Source organism: Ips typographus, linkage group LG1, assembly GCF_016097725.1.
Source record: "Ips typographus isolate SLU linkage group LG1, UJ_Ityp_2.0, whole genome shotgun sequence".
NCBI lineage: Eukaryota > Metazoa > Arthropoda > Insecta > Coleoptera > Curculionidae > Ips > Ips typographus.
The window spans coordinates 1,517,862-1,544,785 of NC_138422.1; the positions used below are offsets into that span (position 1 = coordinate 1,517,862).

At 35.1% G+C, this 26,924-nt stretch overlaps 4 protein-coding genes across 6 annotated transcripts in view; 3 read left to right on the plus strand and 1 right to left on the minus strand.

Annotated features, from left to right (window-relative positions):
- The first annotated feature begins 85 nt into the window (after positions 1-85).
- LOC145737171 (monocarboxylate transporter 9-like) lies at positions 86-11,765 on the plus strand. Of its 2 annotated transcripts, none has more exons than XM_081991755.1 (6): positions 86-504; positions 4,722-5,180; positions 5,416-6,599; positions 6,687-7,032; positions 7,168-7,450; positions 7,508-11,765. In XM_081991755.1, the coding sequence occupies exons 2-6, from the start codon at positions 4,890-4,892 to the stop codon at positions 7,729-7,731; spliced, it is 2,328 nt and encodes a 775-aa protein (XP_081847881.1). In that variant the 5' UTR covers positions 86-504; positions 4,722-4,889; the 3' UTR covers positions 7,732-11,765. The 2 variants fall into 2 exon arrangements, with proteins under 2 accessions (XP_081847881.1, XP_081847886.1); XM_081991760.1 differs by lacking the exon at positions 86-504 and adding an exon at positions 3,311-3,444.
- Positions 707-1,114, plus strand: Chrac-16 (chromatin accessibility complex protein 1). The gene has a single exon (XM_081989146.1). It carries the CDS (start codon positions 707-709, stop codon positions 1,112-1,114), a length of 408 nt encoding a protein of 135 aa, XP_081845272.1.
- Positions 11,766-12,253: 488 nt separating the features above from the next.
- Positions 12,254-26,924, plus strand: part of RapGAP1 (Rap GTPase activating protein 1) — a 159,435-nt gene continuing 144,764 nt past the window's right edge. The window contains exons 1-2 of one of the 2 annotated variants that reach the window (XM_081991689.1): positions 12,254-12,400; positions 12,461-12,526. In XM_081991689.1, the coding sequence (XP_081847815.1) occupies positions 12,255-12,400; positions 12,461-12,526 (212 nt within the window). In that variant the 5' untranslated portion in view covers position 12,254. Of the gene's footprint in view, positions 12,401-12,460; positions 12,527-23,300; positions 24,098-26,924 lie in introns of those variants that run through there. The other variant, XM_081991695.1, reaches the window with a different exon arrangement.
- LOC145737754 (uncharacterized) overlaps positions 13,270-26,924 on the minus strand; it is a 43,261-nt gene continuing 29,606 nt past the window's right edge. The window contains exons 2-4 of the mRNA XM_081992578.1: positions 20,737-20,782; positions 16,897-20,680; positions 13,270-14,314 (exon numbers count right to left, since the gene is read on the minus strand). Coding sequence (XP_081848704.1) covers positions 20,054-20,680; positions 20,737-20,775 — 666 coding nt within the window. The 5' untranslated portion in view covers positions 20,776-20,782 and the 3' untranslated portion in view covers positions 13,270-14,314; positions 16,897-20,053. The remainder of the gene's footprint in view (positions 14,315-16,896; positions 20,681-20,736; positions 20,783-26,924) is intronic.

The following is a 26,924-nucleotide window of genomic DNA, read 5'->3' on the forward strand; positions in this document are numbered from 1 at the left end:
TTAATTTTCCTCATGTTTACGTTTGCTCCTATCCCCTATCCTATTCCTACTGGTTAATGACATTTGTTCTGATCACGTGACCTTTATATCATATATTGCACTGCATCCCCGTGACCATTTATCTAGTTACATGCCTCGTTGACACTTGACATATGTTTTTAAACTGATTGTCATTTGGGCGCAGTCGCAAATTCTTTCCAGGCTTTTCCCGATTTATCCCGTTTTTCCAGTTCCCCCTCCCCGAGAAAATTAAGCAGTGAAAACTGAAAAACGCTTTTTCATAAATTTATTCGTCTTTTGCTTGTATAATCCGTTCAAATAGTGCTTGCTACTTTCGCCGGAAATTCTTTTACTTCGGTGTTATCCCGTTTTGTCTTCCTGGTAGGGTGCAAGTTTTCACAAAAGCCTATTGTTCAAATCCAGCTGCATAGACATCGATCCGTTATTCAGCACGTTATTTGCCGCAATGCTTGCCGTTTTTTAGCAGCGTTTTAGCGAATTCAGGTAAGATTGACTTAAGTGTTGACACAGTTCTTGATTTTTGTTTAATAAACAGTAGAAGGGATTTAAAACATATCTAGGGGGTTAGACTATTTGTACACTGTTAAATCGGCATCTTAAACCCATGTTACCACATCCTTTTTGTGCTGGTCATCTTTCTGTTTTTAAGTTTTTGTTTTCACTCCTTTAACAGAATTCACACACAATGGAAGATCACAAGTCTTGTACACCATCCAGGCTGTACACCATCCCTGTGGGGAGGGTGAACACCATAATGAAAAGCTCTTCAGATGTGGAGAATGTAAGCAAAGAAAGTTCAGTGATAATGTCCAAAGCTGCAGAAATATTTATTAATACCCTGACTAAAGAAGGTCATAAAATGTCTAAAGATGCCAAGCGGCTGGACTACAAACATTTAGCCAGTGTAGTGCATCAGGACGAAAAGTACAACTTTCTCAGGGATATTCTGCCCAAGAAAATTACAGTGTTGCAGTTTAAGGAGATTATGGCAAGGAAAAAAGCTTTGGAGGAAAAGGGCAGCGGCAAGGAGAGCTCTTCAGATGAAGGTGAATCTAGTGGTTGTGATGAGCAGGATAGTGGTCCAGAAAGTTGAGTGATCTGACTAGAAATTGCAAGTTATAGTTACAAATTAATCTAATTATGTAAATAAGAAACCACTATGTTCTAGCTAGTGGGTCAAAAATGTATTCCTTTTCATAGTAATCAATGAGATAACAACATATTTATCAGTGGGACCTATGATTTTGTAAAACACTGATTTACACAGCAGACTAGTTTCATTCATACACTGAAGATTAGTAAAAATCATAATTTTAGCCAGTCCTCTCTATAACAATGGCACCTTATCAACTCAGTCTAATGGATTCTGATAGCAAATCCTATCACAAAAGAGCCAGTAAACGTCTTTAAATTTATCATTAGCAGAGCATCTCCAGTATTGTTAACATCAAGCACATGTTTGTTTGTGAAACAGTGTCCGGTTTAGAGTGCTAGTGTGAGTGCATACAGTGACAAGAAAATGTGTGTTGCTGCAGTTTTAGGTAGATGGTAATTTTGTCTAAATTTGTTGTCTGCAAGTGGGTCACATGTCTGTAACTCTTACAGACAACATTCAAAGGCTATCTGACCCAAGGCTTATCATTATGTGTTTAAGAATAATGCAGAGAATACTATCCTTGTCAGTTGCTGTTAATGGATTTAAGGTCTTTGCCCCTACACTTAGTTTCCAATACTCCTAATTTTATCTATTATAAATAGTAACTGATTTGAGTTCCTTAAAACAACCTTTAGAATTATTTGTATAGATAATAAAAGATTATCTAAATTCATTAGGGAAAAACTGAGATTTATTGTTATAGGTTTACTGGGTTTAAATCTATGTATATTGATTGTTTTTTTCCAGGTTATCAGTGAAAATTGTATTGTTAGGTAATTGTAATGTGAATATTGTCAGTGGTCAATAGCAAAGCTGTTATTGTTTTTATGGGGTTGTCAATTTTAATAGGGCTTCCTACATGAACTATTCTTAATATATTTTTTAGAATGTCCAATTAATTGGCAAAGGGCTGGCAAAAAGTCTGGGATTTACCAACTTATTTTAATAAAACTATAACTGTATGCTAGAGATTTTTAGTTTGTTTATTTTTTTTATGAGGGTTGACATTAACTAAAACCACACACAAACTGCCAAATCTGGATGGACTTATTGGACTTTCTAAGTTGAGTAAACTTAGATAACTCTTCCTATTTAGATACATTCTTCCTGGATGCTTATAGTTTATAAATTAGAATTTACACCGTTTTTGGTCCACTATCAGCTCTATTATAGTATTCTATTAATTTTTAGGTTAAGAAATATGAATGCAATTTCCTGTTGTACTTAATTCTCCAACTTTCTATACAATAGTCACTTCAAACTTGACTGAATTTAGTGAGTGATCAATCATTTTTACATATTATGGGAAAGCTTTCCTCATTGTTCCTGAAGTGTTCTAATTAGCTATGACTGTAAAACTGTTATGGCATACTTAAACTTTGGCATTCAAAATAGGCTTTTGTGATTTGTTGATTGACCCACCTGACTATAGTAATCCAGTTATATTGCTTAGTCTATGAGTCATATAAGTGTTTTTTAACACTTTTATATGATGAATTATTATACCCATTTAAACCTTGATTTTATACCTACAAGGTTTCCAACTATTTCAATAATTCCAAATTGTTTCTTTTAAAATATTTACCTGTCTACTATATTGTTACGTCATCCTACTTTTGATTGGTTTTTCGCATATTATAGCTGAGAAACATTTTATTTTGGTTCACCTTGTATTACAGGCAAAGCACGATTCTAGCTGGGCGAAATCAACCAACAAAAATGGCCTTTTCTCTAATAGCCTTTTTGTTGTCCAATATAATTCTCTAAGTAGTGCCAATTCATGCTCTTTGTAGCTCTTTGACTTGACGTAATATGGTTTTTTTTTTATATTTATTGCCACGATGCACATGTCGTTACTATTGATATACTGGGAGACACAAGAAAAACGTCCTATTTTTGTTCTAGATAATGAAGTTCCTTTGCGTTAAACAGCCTGTTCTAGATCATATCACTTCAGTTTAAAAGTGAGTTTTACGCCAGTTTTATCAATTTTGCTGCTAAGATGACTTCCAATTATTTGGGCAACAATTGCGGTATTAGCAAACAAAATTATCCTTCGCAAACCGTAATTAATCAGTTAACCACCCACGCGTTCACTTCAATTACTCGACGGTTAACTTTAACCGTAGGTAAACTAAAGTAATAGTCGTGTTTTGCTTGGTTTAAGAAGTGTGTGGTGGAATTTGTAAGTGCGATTTTGCCTTCGAAATTTGCGCTTAACAAAGGAATCGCTTTTATGTAAATTTCAAGTGTTTGGATTGAGTATGGTGGGTATTAAGGAACTGTACATACACGGATTTCAATGCTAATTTGTAATCAGTGCGATTGCAATCAGATAAATTAGTTGGTTTAAGTCTGGCAAAATATACAATGGAACATCATTTTACCTTAGCAAAAATGGAACGTTTTACGACGTACAGTCCTGAGGATGTTCACTGATAGTTGTCGAAACACCGACTGACGGTAGACAAACTTACCTTAATAGGTTTACATTTTTATACCTTTTGTAGCTTAGTTATACAGGTGTGGTAAATCCAAAAGCGACCATAGGAAAACTGTGTAACGGACAGAGAAACGTAGGTAATTGCATGCGCGGGAGAAAGACAGAAAACGAAAAAAATATCAAGTAGGCCATATTTTTAGCGCGCTGTTGCCAATCGCCGTAAATATTCAATACCCTCGACAAACTTACTTACGGCGTTTGGCAACAGCGCGCTAAAAATATGGCCTACTTGATATTTTTTTCGTTTTCTGTCTTTCTCCCGCGCATGCAATTACCTACGTTTCTCTGTCCGTTACAGGGTTTTCCTATGGTCGCTTTTGGATTTACCACACCTGTATGTAATATAACAATATACAGGGTAATTCATAAATAATGGGAAATGTGTAAAATGAAAGTCATAAAGTCTGTCAAAGGAATGTAAACAATGACGTCAAAATACGATTGTCACTATACAAGTTTCTATTATTTAAGTTAGTTATGCAACCACGCATACAAAACTGGACTAGCGTCCTTGTGTACGACTTGGTGTACTTATTTTGTAAAGTCAAGAAAAAGAGTATACTGGTGCGCATTAGTTTAGGAAAATTGTATACTTTCAACACCCTGTATGCTATATATTGCCAACATTTAAATCCGGCATGCACCATTATTTTATGTGTAGCATTGGCGTTAAAAACTATGTCCTTGTTCATGTGAAAGCATGTAGAAACGTAAAAAGGGTTGCAAGGCAACCAAAGTTTCCAATTTTGCCCAACTCTAATGTTGGGGATGAATTTGATCTAGGTTAACCATTTACTAATCAGTGTTCAATCAATAGCTGTGTAGTATTTTAAAAATGTGAGTTTTCACTCACCAGAGAGGAGAGAGAGAAATTATGTGTTATCTGAACTATTAAGTAACACTCGGCGTTGACAAAAAGGGTTGCTCGTATTAATAAACAGGAGAAAGCTTGACAGTTATCTCGTGACTGTATGTTTATGGAGCATGTTACTTCACTTGGCATAGTATATTATGTAATTAACTTGAAAAATCTTGTTTCAGCCGAGTCTTCTTTTTCCATAACCAGCGTCGAACCCGTATGGCAACACGCGCCAAACCTTGGAACCACCTCCGGCAACTACCACTATCCACTACACGTATGAAAGGTCACACATTGACCTGTCCTAGCCTTGCGTCGTTGCGCAGACAATTTTCCAGAGACCTGCAAGAATGGCCGAAAGTGTGGACACTAACCGCCCAACGGTGGGCGACACAAACGAAATAAGCGAGCGCGGTGGGGCGCTAGTGCGCGATCCGAGTAGTGCGGTGTGCAATGGTGTGGGGGCGAAAAAACAGCGCAACAAAAAGTACCACATGGAGCTGTATTTCAACGAGAAAAACTCCAAAGTGGAGGTGAATCCGTTGTTCAACGAGGCGGAGAGGCTGATCATGCCGGTCGAGGACAAACCAGTATTACACGTGCAGTTCAATCATAAGGACAGCGATACGTCCATTAAAAAGGTATTATAATTTAGTTAATTCTATTTAGTTTATTATCACCATAAAGTCTGAAATGAAAATAGTTCAACAAATATGAACAAGCGAAGTTTTGTTGAATTACGTCATCGTGACATGAAATTCGCTTTACACGTTCGTTGGAGCGTCAGTTTAAATGCCAATTATGTACTGTTACTATCCCAACTAATAAACAATTTTATATTACTTACATATTCTAACTTATTTTTTTTTATCAAAGGAACCACCACCTCCGGCAAGTCCGCCATCTTCGGATAGTTCATCGTCCTCCAGCTCATCGTCTAGTGAATCGTTGGAAATCGCAGAAGCTCGACCACCTGACGGTGGTTGGGGCTGGGTGGTGGTGGCCGCTTCGTTCTTAGTCAATTTAATCGCTGACGGGATCACCTTCAGTTTTGGAGTAATCTTCGTCGAGTTTTTGAATTATTTCGGAGAAAACCGGGGAACAACCGCCTGGGTCGGTGGATTGTTCATGGCGATGCCGCTTCTATCCGGGCCAATAGCCAGCTTTCTGACTGATCGATACGGTTGCCGAAAAGTCACTATTTTCGGGGCTTTGCTGGCTTCGGCAGGGTTTATAATCAGCTCACAAGCTAACAGTATGCTAGTGCTGTGCATAACTTTTGGGGTTTTAGCGGGTTTTGGTCTTAGTTTGTGTTACGTAGCATCAGTAGTCATAGTAGCCTATTACTTTGACAAGAAACGGTCTTTTGCCACTGGATTGGCCGTGTGCGGCAGTGGTATAGGAACCTTTATTTTTGCCCCCCTGATCCAGCTGTTGTTACACGAGTACGGTTGGCGGGGTACCACTTTAATTCTCGCGGGCTTCTTTCTTAATATGGTAGTGTGCGGTTGCCTGATGCGCGACTTACCTTGGACTTCAGAAAAACAGAAAAGCCTAGCCAAGGAACGAAAAAAGATTCGACACTTGAAACGGAAAAACCGTATGTCCACCGACTCTTTTTCAGTCAGTACTGGCACGTGCACAGCCAGCGTTCTACAACCAATCATAGAAAACAACGAAGAAGTCGATTTGCACCATCACAGATTGTGCAACTCCGTCGTCCATCTGCCAACTTACATCAGAGACGGCGAGAAAATCCCCGGCGAGGTGTTGGAGTTGTTGGCCAGCAACAAGAACATTTACAACATCCTGGTGACCAATTACCCCAATTTGTTGGTTCCGTCGCGGAGTTTCAGTGACTCTGGCCGGTTAAACGACCCGGGGGGGTCTTTTAAGCACGCAAACACCACCACTCAACTGTCACCACCTGCAGTCGTGTCACCCAAAGATGAAACCTGGTGGCTGAAACGGAACGCGGCGTCTTCGACGTCTCCCACACAAAAGGTGGCGCCTAGAAAGTTTCCAGGGGCGTCATTCCTAAAAGATTTAAGAATTCACAGGTATGCCTTTATTTTTAGGTTTATAAGTTCAGTATTAGAGAGACCAACTAACCTAAGTAATAATAAAACTTTTTTTCTAACCATCAGACTATCAGTGACCTACAGAGGAGCCATGCTGAACCTAAAACGGTACCGGCTGCGTGCCAGTTCGTGTCCGGACATCTACAGGAACTCCATGACGACGATTGCGCAAGAAAAGGTGCAATGGTACGCAGGCCTGTGGGATTTCTGGGATTTGCTGGTTGATATGTTCGATTTCTCCCATTTTGCCGATCCTAAGTATTTGGTGTTTGCCCTGTCGAATTTCCTGCTGTATACGTGGTACGACGTGCCTTATGTGTACTTAACCGACAACGCCTCCCAGCTGGGTTTCAGCGATAAGGAATCGTCGATTTTGATATCGATAATCGGGATCATTAATATGTTGGGCGAGGTAAGTCATCATTGTTTGCTTTCATCTGTTCCATTTTTGATTTTGTAAACCTTGTTGATTGGAAGATTTGAATAATTAGAAGTTCCACAGCAAGACAAAGTTGTTTTAAATGATTTGACTATTTCATTTTATTAGATTATTCTTGGATGGGCCGGTGACCGATCCTGGGCTAACGCCAGCATTATTTACGCGGTCTGCATGGTCCTCTGTGGGGCCGTGATCGCCCTCGTTCCCCTAATCACCGATTACTCAATTTTGTGTCTGATTTCGGGCAGTTTTGGCTTCCTCATCGCCGCCAACTACTCATTAACCTGCGTGATTTTAGTGGAACTGATAACCCTGGACCGATTCACTAACGCCTACGGCCTGCTACTGTTGGTGCAAGGTTTTGCCAATTTGATCGGACCACCAATCGGAGGTAAACAAAGTCTTTTTTTTGGATTGGCTAATATAATGAATGTGGTGTGGCTTTCAGGTTGGCTGTACGACATCACGGGGACCTACAATCTGTCATTTTATTTGGCCGGATTGTTTATAGGGATTTCCGGCTTGATGTTGATTGTAATACCGATTCTTAAACGGTATAGGAGGTTTATAAGGGAGCGTAGTTCATCGGAGGCGTCCATTAAGGAGACGCCACCGTCCAACGATTTAAAAACCACTACGTCCCTGGATAATGGGGACAATAATGCGGTTTAATTTGGTTTGTGCGTAAGTTGTTTGCCCTATAATGAAAGTTACAGGGGGTTGTTTTACGTGAGAATACTCAATATTGATTTTATTTAGGAGTAAATAAGTAAGATTTTTGGTTGGAGACTCGTTGTATATGCTTTTGATACCTAAATTGATCGCCATTTATTCTACTTTAATAACACATTTCATATTTAGAATTGATGTTTCAAGATAAGAGATACGGCCTCTATGGCGGATAATGGCGGTCTTCTAGGAGTTGCCCAGTTAACTAAACTGAACTGTGTAATAGACTTTTTGAATGAGCTTTGTTAATTTATTATTGTACCGTCGTACTCCTTAATGACACACTTCTTGTACAACACTGTATATTGTTTACAAAACAATAAACTGACACTGACTTTTAACCTCCTTATCTGACAACTTCAACTTCACTACAACCATCAACTCAACAACTAACTAACTAGGCCTGGTTTAGCTGCTTATACAGTGCGTTTTTTTTAACGCGCAACATAGGATTTTACGTGTTAAATTTTTAAGCCCATGTTAGACCATTTTATTTTGGAACTGCAAGTCTATAACTTGACGGGTGTGTCTTTAGTACCCTGAAGCTTAAGTAAGTCTACCAATTTGGTCTAAAAAGTGATTAAAAACTGGAAAAAAATCATTTTTTTTCGTAAAGATTTTATCGTTCCATACTCCCTGTATGCATTGTTGTTCCTTGTTGTTTTTATACTGGCAGGGCAGGTAGCAGGTAAAGTGACATATTTTGACTGCATCACGACCCGACATCTTTTGAACGTCAAAAGGGCATTTTATGATTGTTTGGAATACTGTTTGGCTTCAAACGGAGGTCACTTTGAACAATTCATTTATAAAAATACTTCTTTTGTTCTTAACTTTCTTGATATAAAATTAATGATCACCCTGTTTTACTTTCTACGCCAAATTTTACCTGCTACCTGCCGTGCCAGTATCAAAAACAACAAGCACCTATCATACATACAGGGAGTATGGAAAGATCAAATCTTTTCAAAAAAATATGTTTTTTTGCAAGCTTTTTAACACTTTTTAGGCCGAATTGGTAAACTTACTTAAGCTTCAGGGTACGAAACAGCCACCCGTCAAGTTTTATACTTGTAGTTCCAAAATAACATGGTCTAACATGGGCTTAAAAATTTAACACGTGAAATCCTATGTTGCGCGTTAAAAAAAACGCACTGTATAGGCTTCTATGGTTTCTAGAAAGTTCCCAAATATTCATGAAATTGACTTTCTCTCTCACACTCATTAAGCTATAACATAAATCTCTCTCTATATAAGCAACGGAGCCAGGATTTTCTAGAACACAGACAAAAGAATGTAGAACGTAAACAAAGCAACGTAACATACAGGGGTAACAACAAATAACTAAAGAAATCCTAACTAATAATCAAAAGTTCGCTTCGCAACATTATGTTAATTAATTCATATAAATACCTTTTCAAGATAAGACGTGTGAACTTAGAAAAAACTTTCTTATTCAAAAAAATTGTGTCAAATTACTGTAAAAACTTGACTGTGTTGGTTTTCAACACACCTTTTCATTTCTAAGTAAGTAGGTCCATCTAGCAGATTGATTATTACATTTTTGGCACTCAAAGTACGGAAAGAATATACAAAGTGTCTCAAAACCTATATAATAAAATTACGAGTGAAATTTTCCAGACAATTTGAATACATTTAGGCACTGAATCTAACTTTTTAACTTATTAAGTAAAATAAGTCATTAATAGACTCGTATAGCTGTTAATGTTTAATTTCAAAGTTTTGGTGTTCTCCTACTTTTGGATTATCGTCGACTTTGATATAGATTTTAGTGTAAACGATGCCAATCCCGCGACCGGTCTAAAGACTGCCGCGTAAACGAACAATATTTTCTATACCATTATTTTAGTTGTAGAGGCTGTGTACCGTTTTACCTTTTAAGAAAATTAATTAGTAACTCTATAAAATAAGAATTTACCTCAAGTTCACTCCTAGGACCCGTTAAGTATGTGTGCGTATACAGGGTGTGACAAAAGTTATCCTCTAGTTTGAATGCGTAATGTTCGAATAAAAAAAAAGTTTTTTCCACAATGATAATTAATTTATTCTGGTATTTACGTAAATTAGAAATAATATACAGGGTGGTCTAGTTTTAAATGTCAATAATTCACCAATCGATAGTTTACCAACAAATAAGTTGACATGCATTATGTCATTTTTCTGGAGAACGCTCCTTTTAAAAAGTCCAAATTTTCGGACTAATTTAATTCTAAAAATTAGTGTTTAAGACTAATATCGTAGCGTTTAATGCCAAAATTGTTTACTTTCATCAATGAAGAGTCTGAAACTTAACTTGATAACCCTAAGACTCCATTTTCCAAGATGAAAGCAGTTTTAAAGCCCTAAAAATAGTCCAGAGTTCTAAGAAAATTAAAAGCAAAGTGAAAAAACCTGAAAAGTTAGTCTTCAAGTCAATTTTCATGAATCTAATGGCAATATCCTGGATTTAAGACTATTTTCAAGACTAAAATATTGAAATGTATTTTCAAATTATGGAAACTTACTTCAAATGCAAAATTTAAACTTTTGATTTCACTTTTCATTGGTTCAGAGTCACTTTTTGGTGTCCAAATCAATTTTCAAGGTTAAAATGGGGGGAATTGTAGTCAAAAATTCTAGATAAAGTAGTTTTTCATGACTACAAGCCAATTTTCACTACTAAAGTTTTCCAACTTATCTGAAAACTATAACGACTGACTACAAAGACAGTTTTTAAGCCTCTCAAGTCAATTTTCACCGTTTCAAAGTAAATTTAGTGGTTTCTAAGGCAACTTTCAAAACTAAAGTCTTTCAATTTGTCTGGAAACTGTGAAAACTGATTACAAAGACAATTTTTAAGCTTCGTAAGTCAATTTTCACCGTTTTCAAGACAATTTTTAAGTTGGGTTGGGTTGGTTTTGGGTTTTTAAATGCGATAACTCAATTATTTTGTAAACGAGGTTTTAATTCAGAATTTTATAAGATATACTTATTTTGTCAAATTGAACAAGTAAAGTAAAAGAAAACTGAAATTTTTGCAAAATATCAAGTGACGCAGAGAATAAGGCAGAAAAATGACAACCAACTTTCTGTTTCGACAAACGTCATTAACATCACATAATGAGTATTAATTTTAGAAAATTATGACAGTTATGACAAGAAAACGATTTTTTAAATTGAACATTTATGGACTGTACTTTTCTTTCAGGAAAATGACATAACTTATTTTTTGATAGGCTTTTGAATTGTGAATTATTGACATTTAAAACTGGACCACCCTGTATATAGGAAATATTTACCGAACATTTTGTAAGGCGTAATAGCAATTTTAAGGTGTTGGAAAGCTATACCTGTGATTAAATAATCGCTCTTACACAATATAATCTAAATTATATTCGGAAATCGTTTTATTTCCGCTTTAATACACGACTCGTTAATAACTTCCTTTAAAAGGAATTTACCCTGTAGTATTTTTGAATAATGTATAGGTAATTACCAGGAAAATGGTAATGTCAAGGAGAGGAACAATAAATGGTTTTATGGCAATTGGTGGAATATTTCTCTCCTTAACTTTACATTTTGTAGGATGAATTTTTCCATTCGAAACAGTATTCCGTAGTTTTATTATAGAACTTTCCAGAAATTCTCGAAACGCTCCCTAAGTAATGTACAACATACTTCTAGTAATTATTCTTATTGTTTGTTTATAATTAATGTTAATTCCTTAGTAGTTTCAGGGGCTTCCCTGAAGGTGTTGGTTACCATTCCTTTCGTGTCGTTATTTTTATAGAATGTTTCATAAATATGGTTTTAAAAATTGGTAAAGCAATTATTAGACACAAAAATAAGTGTTTAGGAAACATTCTGTATATACGTGAGTGTGCAGTTATGTTTTATGGTTTTTTTAAAATTACTATTTTAAGTTGTATATTGGATAAGTTAACAAATTTTTGAAAATACACTAAAGTAGTTGAGCATTATAGAGTTTGTGTCCGGTTGTGTTGTTTGAAGCAATTTAACTGACCTACCCAATCCTCGTTTATTCTGACAATTGCCAGACAGCTGTCAATAGACTAGTTGATAATTGACAGAAACTAACTTGCATAGACAGAAGCTCTCTGGAAATGTTAGAGAAAAATTTCCATGTCTCTATTCAGAGTTACCATAAAAATAATGAGAATTCTTTGGCTTTATCTTTTTTTTTTTTTGGTTACTCTCAAAAGTGGTTCTAAAAATGCGCAATTTAAATTTGCAACAGATTTACAAACATAAATGCAATATTCTTTTTCCGTTGTTCGATCCTTTTATCTTTTTGAGGTTTTTTTTAATCAGGAAACTGGGGATATTCGAAGGATGTGTGGTAAACCGAATTTTCGATAATGTGAATCACTGAATATTGAATTAATTTTGAGTGTGTCAGTACTATTTCAAACTACTAGTTTAGTGCGTGTATTTTTATTAAAATTATGCCCAACAGGAAATCTCCGGTAACAGATTCCTCCGTTAAAACTCGTTCGTTTACATCAAAAATGTCTAATATTTTAAGGAACTCTTTAACTTCGGATCCTAGAGCTTTTAATTACGACAGGAAAGTCATCGAAGAGTTTCAACGGTACAAAAATAGCATTTTCTGAAATTGTCATTTTGTTGATTTTGCTTAATTTTGTGTTAGATACGATGCAGATAATGTTTTTTTGGATAATCAGAATTCACCCAGTAACGCTAGTGGTACAATAAGGTAAGTGTATCTTATAGTAGTAGTATTTTATTTGTGTGTTTCATGGAAATGTTGTGTATTTATAATTATAAACCTATTTGAAGAGACGATCAATTTTATTTGATTTTTAGAAAAAGTTTAAAATTTTTATTTTTGTCTTCTTCCAAATGCCGGTAAATTTACTTTTTCTTTTTGAAATTGTATCAAAAATTTGAAACTCTACATCTCCGTGATTTTTTGAAACTGCTCTTTCAGCTCGTGCTAACCGCAACAAAATTGAATATATACAAAGTGTTCAAAAAAGAAAACAGTTAAATTTGAAACTTACGCTCTGCTAATCGTTAACCGGTTCTAAGTGCGTGTAAACCTAATTTGTTGAGTACAGAAAGTCATCCTGATAATTTTTGGTCTTTCATAAAATTTGTAACTCCAACAGTTTCCAAGATATTTTACATTTTTTCGGTTTTTTTTTTGGAAATGGCATCAAAATTTGGAAAATTTCGTATCTCGGATATTTTTTGGGTTTTGAGGAACAGTAAATTTTATTAAAACTCAATTTTTAACATTTGTTTGTATAAAAATAATAAAGTAAAAAAAATAAACAAAAAGTGCTATAAATCTTTTTTTTTTGAATCTCACATTTTCCAACTGTTGGTTTAATAATATATTTATTATTTAATGCTATTTTTGCCAAACTTGTTAAACTTATTGCTACATTAACAGATCTGGACAGACTGATGTAATCATTGAACAAGAAATTAACACAGCGTTTAAATTTCTTTATTTTTTTAAAACATTTTAATCTACTAAAACTTACATCTTTGTTTATATCATACGTCTACGCTTAATCCAGCTTTGTAACAGTAAAATTTATAACTAAACTAACAAATTAATTATAATAATATTCTCTTCGTAGCAAATATAACATATAAATCTGGGTTGATTGCAAAAATACTTCATTTCGTTCGGTAATAACAATTCGACCACCTTTGAACTTCTTGCTTAATGTATACAACTTTCTGGGTTAATTATTATTAAATAAAAATTGTATAGGATATATGGCTCGTTTATCAGTCTGACTTTGGATTCTCGTACTTTTACGATTACATATAATAATTGTTAGTAGTATTAAACAACTGTATAAACACATACGTAATTAGAAAGCCTAAAAATTGAAAGACTAGATCCACACTAGCATTATTTTGCTTAATCAAATACACATATAACTCTTATAATAATATTGTCAGAAGTGTAATGTAAATTGATAAAGAGTGAACTACAATCTAGAAAAATCTTATCAACTACTGGAAAACTTTTAACTGCAACTCCTCTACGAAATAGAAACAAGAGTAACATTACTTATGCTATAATAATATAACAACACAAAAGTAGTTATTATTCAACGAGCATGTATAATGATAGCTATTACTCAGGAAGATATAGTTACACGAGCCGAAGGCGAGTTAGTAAGTCATTACATGCTATAAATTATTACTCCCGGGTAGGTAATAATGGGTGCGTTATTATCTTTTTAAAACTAGTGAATAATAACCATAATATTAACAGTCGCAGAAGAAAACTAATTAAATGATATGTCTACGTTTAATAACATTGACACTGTCTAACAATGTTGTTTCATCAACAAATTGACCAGTCTGAAGACTCGCCACCAGGCCACCAAAGGAGGCGTGATTTCACTAGAGCCGGTGACATTTCTCGCCGGCGACTGCGGTAGGACCGACGAAGATCCTTTGACCGAGGAGTCTTTCTGGCCGTTGGTGAGGGCCGGAGAGGTCATTTTGGTCGAATCTGCAATTAGAAACGAGTAAAAATACAGGAAACGCCGAACAATAAATAAATTAACGCTGAAAACGACAAAATACGTTAATTTTGTTGCTAGCGGCAAGAAACTGGGTCAAAGTGTATTACGTTTCAGTGGGTGTACTTCACGCATATGTAATTTCCTATACGTGCTTCGGTTTAATCATTTTAGTTGTTCAAAAAAAAAAATTGTATGTTATAAATAATGTTATGAACCCATTTGGATAGGAAATTTAATAAGGATTTCAAAAATGTGACTATCCCTATCAAACTGCGCTTAAAAGTTGCATAAATCAGGGTTTAGAAATGTTTTCGTATAGTATTCGATACAAAACGTGTTTTTGATATTTATGAGTGGTCACGTTACTACCTTTACTTCAAAAACCACGTGATATCTGTCCTTAATGCAAAAACTGAAAAAATTTGTCTGCAATTTGCAAGAATTACAGTTTTCGAAACAAGACCTGTTTCTGAGATTTATTACAGTTATCTTGACAATATTCAGTTAATTACTGGTAAATTTGTTTAAATAGGTAATTATATCTTTAAATTCGTGTAATTTTTCTCATCTCAAAAACATATTATTTGTCATAATTTAAACATGAGAAAAGTGACAAAAAGCTGAAAATGCTATTTTTTAGAAAATACTATTTTTTTGTAAAAAAGTTAAACGATTGATTTACTACAAGAATCACTTTGTCAGAATAGTTTTACTTCATTTATTTTATTATAAATAAACCAAAATTAGTCTTTATTTTTAATGATTATTTTATTTTGACAATATTAACCTAAAATGACTTTTATGACAGGAAAATTATATCTTTCAAGCAAATTTCGATTAGACCCCCTAAATTTACTGGTCAAATTGAATTTTTTTTTTACATTGAGATGATTCGTATTTGAAGCTGTTTCATGAATAAACCGATCAATTTTGTGTGATCAAACTGCCATATAAAACCTAAACACTATCGAAAAAATAAACGGAAATAAACTATTACCCAACTTGTTGTTTTCGAGGAATTCCTATATCGTTTGATGGCCACCACATGGCTGCATCAAAAAAAAGTAGAACAATGTCACCCAATGTGGGCGATCTACACCATACGAAAGATTAGATATGTGCGTATAAAATTGGGTTATTCAATGCTCGTAAAGGCCTTGTTGCGACACACACTGTTTACTGTAATATGCCTAAGAGATTTCTATTCAATTCGACAGATGGTTACCTGCTTTTTTTCCGGTAAAAGTAAATACCATCCTGGTTAAATAATTAGGCAATAACCATCTAAAGTATTCGTCAGTTGAAAGCTAGTTTGCCCTCTGGTACGTTTAGTTGCAATTCCCATTCATTCTCGATGGGGAATGATGTCAGCGATTCGTAGTATTTATTTATAACCCGGTGGACCTCGATGTTTAATCGATTATAACTAGTCAATACAACAATGCTGATGTAATAAGTAATAAACGCTGATGAGGATGCTATCTGCAATATGCACAGCAGCTGTGCTTTTTACGACAAACCAAATATGCAATTCTTGTCTTACTTTGACGTGTAAATTAGTTAAAAAACTGTTATTATAAAAATTTTCAGTTTTTTATTTTTTAAGGTCAAACGGTGTGTCCTATGAAAAAATTGTATACAGGGGGTCTCTAAAAGTCTGTACCTAGTACCTAGTTCGAAATTGCTTCGTTTTCGAGATATAGGGTAAAGTTAAAAAATAAAAATCGATTTCTTTGGTTCTTTTTTAAAAAAATTATATTTTTTTTGACCCGTCCCAAATATAATTTGAAAGTATGCATCTCAATACAGTGCGTTTTTTTTAACGCGCAACATAGGATTTCACGTGTTAAATATTTAAGCCCATGTTAGACCATGTTATTTTGGAACTACAGGTGTAAAACTTGACAAGTGTGTCTTTAGTACCCTGAAGCTTAAGTACAACCACCAATTCGGTCTAAAAAGTGTTTACAAACTAGCAAAAAGTCATCTTCTTTCGAAAAGATTTAGACTCCCTGTATGTATGGTAGGTGTTGTTTTTGATACTGACAGGGCAGATAGCAGGTAAACATACATACAGGGAATATGGAAAGATAAAATATGTTCCAAAAAAGATGACTTTTTGCTAATTTGTAAACACTTTTTAGACCGAATTGGTGGTCTTACTTAAGCTTCATGGTACTGAAGACACATCTTCCAGGCAGGTATAAAACCTGTAGTTCCAAAATAACATGGTCCAACATAAGCTTAAAAATTTAACACGTAAAATCCTATGTTGCGCGTTAAAAAAAACGCACTGTATATTCTTTCTAAATTTTTTTGTATTTCTCAAAACAGTTGAAACAAATAGGATAATAGTGAAGTGACAAATTGAAATCACATAGGTCCAAGAAGTTTTGGCACAAAAGTTCAAGAAACTTTTATGTTAATAGATCTAAATTAATTTTCTGTCAAATTTGGGCTATTTTCAGACCTCATTAAGCCTGAAAATGATTGATTGAGCCCTAAGTTTCCTGCTGTGTTATTACTAAAAATACACTTAAAATGGGGGGTAAACAAAAATTGGACTTACCTGTGAAGTTCGGAAGACCACGATTTTCTGTCACCAAAATGTAAATGAGCAACAATCACCCAAAGTGCCTTTGCCCAGATAATACCGGACTAGTTGGCACTGACCCACTGACTACCGGCGTAAACTAGGCAATAGATCCTGCAGAAATGACTTGGATCGTGCACTAGGACGTGGTCGCTCGATAATAGCAGGAAGCGGTACCACACAAACTTTAATTCTTCACTTATCGTTATAAGTAAAAAAAAATTCTTTCCGGCTTACTTCCTTTATGATATTGCAATGGAAATGCAACAGCAAACCTGCTAAATGATTACTTACTTGTAAAAGTTTTTGTATTTTGAAGAAACAATTCAGTTACTGTAAACTGCACCAACAAAAAGGAATTTAGGTCTAAAGTATAAAATGTTAAACCTAAATTTACAAACTTCAAGTAGGTAATGTAACATTTTGACAACCGTAAAGAAACTAATTTTTGTGGAAGAACTACTGGTTTTAGGAAAATATAACAATAAGGGATCAAAACGTTTGTAAAGTAAGTGTATTCATTATGAAAATTTAAATGTTTACAAACAATAAGTTATAAACAACACAAAAAGTTGAGGTTGTCCATTTCCACCCTGTATAAAAACTTTTGAAATTTTGAAATAAAAAACACCACCACCAAGTCGTTTATAATACCGTTTATGTACCAAGATTGTAAAAATCAAAAAAATATGTTATTTTGTCATATCACCATCGTAAGAGCAGTCCGCTCTAGATACTTATTCAGAAGAGATACCGACACCAGGAGCCTAATTCTTGAAAATAAGGAACGGAACTCTCAAGGGAAGTGCTGATAGAATGTGACAGAAGAAGCTGACAATGGTGAGTTCCTGTCACATTCTACAGGTCTTTCTCGTGATGATTCCCTTACTTCGTTTCAAGAATACGCACCCAGAAGGCATCAGACAAGGTAACAGCCTTAGCCCATTTCTGTTCAATCTCTTAATGGACAGAATTATACAGGAAGTATCATCACTAAATATGGGACAGAATAAAAGAATCAGCATGGTATGCTATGCCGATGATGCAGCTATTTTCGCGGAAACAGAGGACGATCTACAGAGACAACTATACAAATTCTGCCAGGTCAGCCAAATGATGAACATGACCGTATCTATAGAAAAAACGAAAAGCATAACCTTTGCTAAAGATCCCGTAAGATGTAAGCTGGTAGTTCAGGACAAAATCGTCCAGCAAGTCTCACAATTCAAATATCTGGGTATGGATCTGTTGACATCCATATGTCGGGCTGCTTAAGGCAGATAATATGGGCGAACGAATACATGCGAAAGGATAGCAAAGTCAGGATCTATAAGACTTGTATCAGGCCAATCATGACATACGGAATAGAAACCAGAGAAGAAACCAACAAAACGAAAAGAATGCTTCGAGTAGCCGAAATAAAAACGCTTAGGGCTATAATGGGAAAAACAAGAATTAGAAACACTGACATTAGGGAACAATGCGGGGTGCAAGACATCGTAAGACGGGGGGAAGAAAGAAAAAGATATTGATACGCTCACGTGAGAAGAATGGAAGAGGGAAGATTGCCACGCATCTCACTTGAAGGAAACCAATAGGGAAAAGAGCACCCGGAAGACCACCTAAGAGATGGAAGGACAGCTGACAGTTCACCTCCCAGGAACTGATCTAGAGGAACCTGCAAACTAACAGATCGCGAGATCTTAAATATCAATAAGAAGAAGAAGAAGAGTCAATAACTAGAGATTACAGTACATTCAATATAAAGTTTATACTCCTTTGGACAGATTTGAACTAAGGTTTGCTAACTAACTACAAGTATATTAATAGAATTTCTCTTAGTGAAAATTGCAACAAAAATCAGACTAGAAAGAAAATTTTCTTACATGGTGCGTCCATGCGGAAACTGTTTAAAATGGCGGCGCTGGCGCATTTCGTGGAAAATGGAATTTTTGGCGGGGGCCCTTCAAGACAGGTCAGGGCTATGAGGCGAAGGACGCGTCCTAGAGGGTTCAAAGGGGTGATAAGTCAATACTGCCACCCCCTCTACCCATATGTTCGCCATTCTTTTGTATCAATTTACACGAGATTCTACTCAGGTGGTGATGAGTTATTCATTGAGCATTTGGCTCTGTGAAAAATGTTTTACTTTTAGTGTTTAAATAATTGTTTATTATTAGTTTTGGTTTAAATGTTTAAACATTTTTGTTTAATTATTATGTTTATTTTTTACTTAAGTCATTGCAAATCATCAACACATCACGTGACTGTGTGATTTATTTAATGACAGTTGGTTTGATTTGGTATCTAAATCTAAAGTTCATATCAAAGACAGACATTTACGAACAAGTATTCAATGATAAAGAAGAAAATACCATTACAAATCAATAAGCTAGACTGAGATGGAGAGAAAATGATATGTGCCATGTGTTAGTCACGTGACGTAATTTGACAGTTGACCCTAAATAATGCAGTTTAATTTTAAACGGAAAATGTTGCAGAACGTCAAATTTTTAAAGTGTCAAAGTTGAAAATCAGTAAAACAGTTAATTAATTAAAAAATTAATTTGAGACTGTCAACTTATGTTTAAAAATGTTTCAAATTTGAAAATTGCCTGAGAGATTGAAGCTGTCATAGAATCAAATTGAAAAAAAATATAATTTAAAAATTAGCAGTCACGTGACTCCAAGTGATGCAGTTTTGAACTTGAAAATGTTGCAAAACGCCAAATTTCAACACGTCACTCTAAAAAATTGAATTTCACTAATCAGATACCTGAATAAACCATTTTGATTGGTTAAATTAGGTTAGGTTAGTGCGGTGTATAGCCCAGATACATTTACCTTCTTTATTGAACAAAATAATAAATTGAAATAGATTTTTTTCACAGATATTGACGGTGCGCCACATTCATCACAAGAGTAATATAAAAATAAAAACTTACATTGCGCCATCTGCACAACAAATTCCAACTATTTCTCATATCAAGAACAAAGTAAGCTTTCCTATCGTAATGTGGGTTTAATGTCATATCTTGTTTATAGATGGCGCTTGATCCAAGTTATATTCAATATTTTTGGTATAAAATTAATGAGAACATATTTTCAGTCAATTATCAGCACATCATCAACCCTAATCTACATTTAGGTAATCAGGAATGTCCTTTGTCCCTTTAACACACTGCAAAACGTTCTGGTACCACTCTGATATATCATCAGCAACATCACCGTACGCGTTCACACTTTTTTCAATCATTGCCATCTGAATCGAATCCACCGATTCTTGAAACAATTTAAAATGCGCGCCCAATTTCTCTCGAGTTTTCCTATAATACTCCACCGAATCGTCCTGATTTGTAGACTTGGCGTAAATGGCGTCACTCAAAAACGCACTCTCTCTAATCGACTCTATAGTTTGTTCCACATCTTCGATATATTGAAATCTACGACCTTCGAGGTACTCTTGCAACTCTAGCACAGTCCATTCAGTTAACTCCTTCATGTTTTCCGTACCATTAAAACAATTCAATAAGCACGACTCTGATACCCCGCAAGACTGGCGCAAAATCGCCAATCGGTCTAACGTTGCTGTACACAAATTGTTCAAATAATTTTGAAAGGTTGTTTTCAAATTGATCTCGATAAAAATAAGGGTGTCCGTGAGGTTCTCCATGGCGTCCACAATGTACTTGACGTATTTATAGTGAGCATTTTGAAGGGCGATTAGAGTTCGACCAGTATTAGATGCAGACAAATTTACCTAAACACAATACAATCAAAGACATACGTTATTGTTGTTATTGAACACGTACTCACCAAATTTATGGTAAAAACGAACACCCATAATGACAACATTACTACACTAATTAACAGCCTGAAAGTTTATTATCAATGTGAGAACAGATAAAAATTATTATAAACTGATAAAGTAGGTTGAGATTAAAATTAACTTGTAGATTAAATTGTTTAATCGGTGAAACCTGCGATCTCGAAACAATACTAATTTTATTCATATCACTGAATTATAAATACTTCATAAAATTGTGGTGTTGTGGTTTAACCGAATGTCAACTTGATTATTTTAAATGAGACGCTCTGTATATTTATTGCGGATTTTACGTCAAATTCTAGACATATTTCATGTATGTCACATACCTATCTGTATCTGTTTCTTAGATATTGATCATTTTACGTGAAATTTGACATTTACAGTCACTTTTTGTCAAGAAAGGCAAGGTTTGTTCTAAGCACACTAAGAGTGCATAAAAACATGGAAAATAATGATACAGGGTGGTAAAAAATTAGCTTCAAAAAGTCAGCTAAAAAGGGCAGAAAGCAGCATAAATAGTTATTTGCGCAACTAGGGAGGAAAGTGCAACTTTTGCTCCCGCGAACAATGTGAGACCCGACGCAAAGCGGAGGGTTTTAAGGTTCAAGGGTGCAAAAAGCAGTTTACTCCAGAGTTGCGCATCTAATTTTTCTACGACCAATTGTCAATTTGTCAAGAAAGTGACAAACTGTCTTTACAAAGTGTGACTTTTACTGGTGGCACTTTTACTCTCTAGGTAGTGAAAGTGGCACTTTTATTTCTCAAATTAGGGAGGAAAATTTTATTTTCTATACCGGGTGTAACATTTAACTCGAGACATCAATATCTCGAAAAATAAGCACTTTTCGAAAAAATGTTTAGTATCAAAGTTGTATTATTCCGCGGGGGAAATACATTGATGACAAAATTTGTGTTCCTCTGCCCCTCCATGTGGGGGGGAAGGGCGGTAACTTTGATTTTTTAAATGGCACCCCCAATTTTTTATTTCAGATTCAGATTCTGCGGCTAAAAACACGTGGAATTTGTTTAAAACATTTTTTTGTATTAACGATAGATGGCGCTATAAACGACAAAATTTAATTTACATTTTTTAATTAAATTTGTTATTTTTTCGCTCATGGCTTACCGGAATGTTTGGTAAAATCTGCTTAAAAAACCGTCGTTGCTAGGGATACATAGGTGTAATAAATAACAAAAAAAAAATAAAAAAAAAAAAATGAAAAAAAAAAAAAAATAAAAAAAATAAATAAAATGTTTTATTTTTTTTGTAAAAAATGTTTTAAACAAATTCCACGTGTTTTTAGCCGCAGAATCTGAATCTGCAATAAAAAATTGGGGGTGCCATTTAAAAAATGAAAGTTACCCCAGTTCCCCCCCACATGGAGGGGCATAGGAATACAAATTTTGTCATCAATGTATTTCCCCCGCGGAATAATACAACTTTGATACTAAACATTTTTTCGAAAAGTGCTTATTTTTCGAGATATTGAGATGTCTCAAGTTAAATGTTACACCCGGTATTTTACAAAGGCGTAGATGGGCCACAGACGTTATTTTTCTTAAATTTCTATTTCAAACTCAGAAATTAACTAAATTCCGACTTCGAACTCGGAAATTAGTTAAATTCCGACTTCAAACTATGAATTTAGTTGCAATGTTGTCAAACTGACAAATTCTACTATTTTAGATCTACTAATTAAGATCAAAGAGTGTTTGCAATGTTGCCAAATTAACAAACTCTCCTAATTTAGATCAAAGACTGTTTGAAATGTTGCCTAACTGACAAAATTTGGTAATTTGGTTCAAAAGTATCCTTGCAATGTGATCAAACTAACAAATTCTACAATTTTGGTTCGAAGAGTGTTTGTAATGTAACCAAACTGACAAGTCCGACTAATTTATTTGAAGTGTGTTAGCAATGTTGCCAAAGTTAACAAATGTTACTAATTTGCTTCGAAGAATGTTTGCAATGTTGCCAAATTGAAAAATGTTGTCTAATTTGGTTTGAAGAGCTTTTGCAATGTGACAATGTAATTTTTCAGTTTGAAGTCGGAATTTAGTTAATTTCCGAGTTTGAAGTCAAAATTTAAGAAAAATAACGTCTGTGGCCTTTCTACGCCTTCGTAATATTTTCTATCTATTTTTTAAAACTCAACGAAAAAATTGAACATTCTAAAGGAAAAAGACAGATTTACTAGTCAATATTTGTAATAACTGTTTGTTGCAGAAGCAATTATTACAAAAGACAAGCATGATGACGTAACCTCAATGTATTATTAAGAACTATATCACTTTTGTTATGTTCTTCATTAATTCGTTCTGACGTAAAACGTACCTATACACTTTCTTACACTGTCAAAAAACAAAGTCAACAAAGAAAAATCGGCTACTCAACGAACCCGCATTAATATTTACGAGCGACTAGTTGACATTGGTACTAGTACCAGCAGTGAGCCGGGTGCAGCTCGGTTTCACCCCGAGGCGACAGTTCCTGCATAAGATAATGGGTACTAACTCGGTACCAGTCGATGGACCGCAGTCTCCGTACCACCGTCCACTTGCTTGGTACGCAAAGTGTGCGCGTTTTGGTACTTCTCGAAAGTGAAAGAGCACAAACGGCGGGACTTATTATTATCGAATATGCGATTACGTACAAGACGACTGTCTTGGTGGTGATGTTTTGGTTATGTGTGGTACTTACTACAGTGCGCGCCCTCTTTTGTTGGGATTGAGGTTGAGGTGGACAGGAAACGCTTTCACAAAAGAAAGAAATTAAAGAGAAACAAGGATATAAACGGTGGTTTGTCATCCAAAAGGGAAAAATCAACAACCAATATAAACTCAATCATGCGGAACTACCTATGGTAAACCGCAGTACCATAGTGACATAATTGAAAATTACTGTTTTTCTTTACGTGTAACCGATTGATTAATTAGCAGCTCGGTTTGCCGGTTTTGGACCACAATAAGATAAAAACTTAATTACTACATAACAACCCTTTTAATAAAGGATTTAACCTGTTCAAGATTTCTAGACACGTTTACTCCAGTGGCACTCAATTCCCCTTCGATCAGGAATTTCATAACTGCCAATCGATAATAGACTGCAAACTTCCAACTCTCCTACATTATTAATAAATACCGTTCGTGCCAATACCTCAACCTCAATTCTATAGAGGTTTTATTCGTTATCCAACTCAAAAATGTGAAAATGGTGCTGCAAAACGTGACAGTGTCGAGACGACCAATCACAAGACAGCATTCCTTGGATGGTTCTGCGGAACCACCGAAAGTGCCGGCCAGACGACGCAGGTTCCTGTCAACGAGCAGAGCACACCCAAATTTAAGGTAAAATTATTACCAATTTTGGGACTAAACTATGTGACTCACCCTGTACTTGGCATCTTATTTAAAAGTTGCAGTATTAGCAGTATTTTTGTAATGTATTGTATTTTGTATTATTGGCAATTTTAAAACTTTTTTATATAGCATTTTCCGTATTGATTTACAAGGTATCTCTGAATTGGTGTCACTGTACAAATAGATAATACAATAATATAAGAAATATTTTTATATAAAGAGGAGCGGAGATTTTGGGTTGACAAAGATTTTTTGTTCCTAACTTCTACGTCACTGAAAAAATAGGCCATTAGGACACTTTTAGAGGTCTCTGGTATATTTCAGAAGGTTTTCACTAGTATCTAGAGAGCTCTGGCGTTGCCAAAATGATTCTACAGGCTTCTGGATATTTTTGGAGGTTTTGGTAGTTTTCAGGAGGATTTGGAGTCTTCTGGCATTGCCAGTTCGGTTCTAGAAGCTTTAGAAAATTTTTAAAAAATCTAGAAAGGTTTAAGACACTTTCAAAGATCCCTGGTATATTTCAGAAGGTTTTCACTACTATTTAGAGACCTTTGGCGTTGCCAAAATGATTCTACAGGCTTCTGGATATTTTTGGGGGTTTTGGTAGTTTTCAGGAGGATTTGGAGTCCTCTGGCCTTGCCAGTTCGGTTCTAGAAGCTTTTGAAAATTTTTAAAAAATCTAGGAAGGTTTAAGACACTTTCAAAGATCCCTGGTATATTTCAGAAGGTTTTCACTACTATTTAGAGACCTTTGGCGTTGCCAAAATGATTCTACAGGCTTCTGGATATTTTTGGGGGTTTTGGTAGTTTTCAGGAGGATTTGGAGTCCTCTGGCCTTGCCAGTTCGGTTCTAGAAGCTTTTGAAAATTTTTAAAAAATCTAGGAAGGTTTAAGACACTTTGAAAAGATCCTGGTATATTTCAGAAGGTTTTTACTAGTATTTAGAGACCTCTGGCGTTACCAAAATGATTCTAAAGGCTTCTGGACATTTTTAGAGGTCTTTGGTAGTTTTTCGGAGGATTTGGAGGCCTCTGGCTTTGCCAGAATGGTAGTAGAAGTTTTTAAATTTGTTAGAAAATCTTGGAAGGTTTAAGACATTTTTAAAGGTCCCTGGTATATTTCAGAAGGTTTTCACTAGTATTTAGAGACCTCTGGCGTTACCAAAATGATTCTACAGGCTTCTGGACATTTTTAGAGGTTTTTGGTAGTTTTTAGGAGGATTTGGACGCCTCTGACGTTGCCAGAATGGTTCTAGAAGCTTTTGAAATTTTTTAAAAAATCTAGGAAGGTTTAAGACATTTTGAAAAGATCCTGGTATATTTCAGAAGGTTTTCACTAGTATTTAGAGACCTCTGGCGTTGCCAAAATGATTCTAGAGGCTTCTGGACATTTTTAGAGGTCTTTGGTAGTTTTTCGGACGATTTGGAGGCCTCTGGCTTTGCCAGAATGGTAGTAGAAGTTTTTTAAATTTTTAAAAAAATCTTTGAAGGTTTAAGACACTTTTAGAGGTCGCTGGTATATTTCAGAAGGTTTTCACTAGTATCTAGAGACCTCTGGCGTTGCCAAAATGATTCTACAGGCTTCTGGATATTTTTGGGGGTTTTTGGTAGTTTTTAGGAGGATTTGGACGCCTCTGACGTTGCCAGAATGGTACTAAAAGTTTTTGAAAATTTTCCTCGGTCCTAGAGGATTCTGGTAATTTAGAAAAATTGTTGGAGGGTTAGTATACCCTCAAAAAACAGTTTTAACTCTTAAATTTATATATAAAATCTTAATTAGTTTTTTCATACAGCTGTAGGTTTTACATCCGAGGTAGCAAATTTTAACGTGTTGCGCCCCTGAAATTTTCTGCTGATGATGGCCCAAAGGCCGAAACCGGTTCACAAAGGATACGACTTCACTAAACTGTCCTCTACTATTAGAGACTATTGAACATTTTTTAAGAATGTATGATAAAAAAGTAAACTAAAAAATTTCAAAAGTATGAATAAGACCTATTTGAATATTGCAATTCTAAATACTCAATAATCAGTCTCTTATATGCATTTTTCTAAACTTGAGAACAAATTGTCCTTGATTAACTGCCTAATTATCCACACATAACAATCAGCGTTATATTTAAGTTCGTCCTTAAGCAGGTTCATTCGATTTACTTTCACTGCATTTTGTACCATACTGATTAAATCTACATCTAACTCTAAATCTTACTCACCGAAAAACCCGTTGACCCACTTTGCCTATATTATCTTAATTATTATTAGAGGCCAGTTTGCAAATCCGATAATGACAAATGTACAACTTGGCAATATGTAAGAAACCAGTTTAACGCAGTGAAAAAAAAATTGGTACAGTTTCAATAGAGCTCCTGGATTTCAATTCGGGACCCATTTTGATTCTCGTGACTGGGCCACCCAAGGTAAACGTATTTGGTAGCCGCTGACAACCTTGCCAACCTACCAAATTTGCGAATGTGACCAATTATCTCGCCAATTATTTTAATTAACGATTCATTAGCATTGTGGGTTCGGGTACCATTTTGAGATACATCGAAACGTTTTGTTTACCTCAAAGTGGGATGAACCATGACAGTCGATAGGAACCTGGGTCGTCTAGCCGGCACCTAAAACAAGAAACAAATCTTTTTGAGTTTTTACCACTAGTTTTAGTAAAGTTATTACATTCGTTAGTGGGTAAAAGTGCACTTTAATCCCTAAAGTTTTTGTTGTTCTAGTATACACGGCAATAAACCATCTAAGTAGTTTCTGCCCCACTTAATAAAGAGAATGTATGCCATGTCGATATACATATAAACAAA

Excerpts from the sequence above, each read along its gene's own strand:
- Chrac-16 (XM_081989146.1), top strand. The coding sequence starts at position 707 with ATGGAAGATCACAAGTCTTGTACACCATCCAGGCTGTACACCATCCCT.
- LOC145737171 (XM_081991755.1), top strand. The coding sequence starts at position 4,890 with ATGGCCGAAAGTGTGGACACTAACCGCCCAACGGTGGGCGACACAAAC. Across the intron at positions 5,181-5,415 it reads GCGATACGTCCATTAAAAAG|GAACCACCACCTCCGGCAAG; the intron begins GTATTATAATTT and ends TTTTTATCAAAG. Across the intron at positions 6,600-6,686 it reads AAAGATTTAAGAATTCACAG|ACTATCAGTGACCTACAGAG; the intron begins GTATGCCTTTAT and ends TCTAACCATCAG.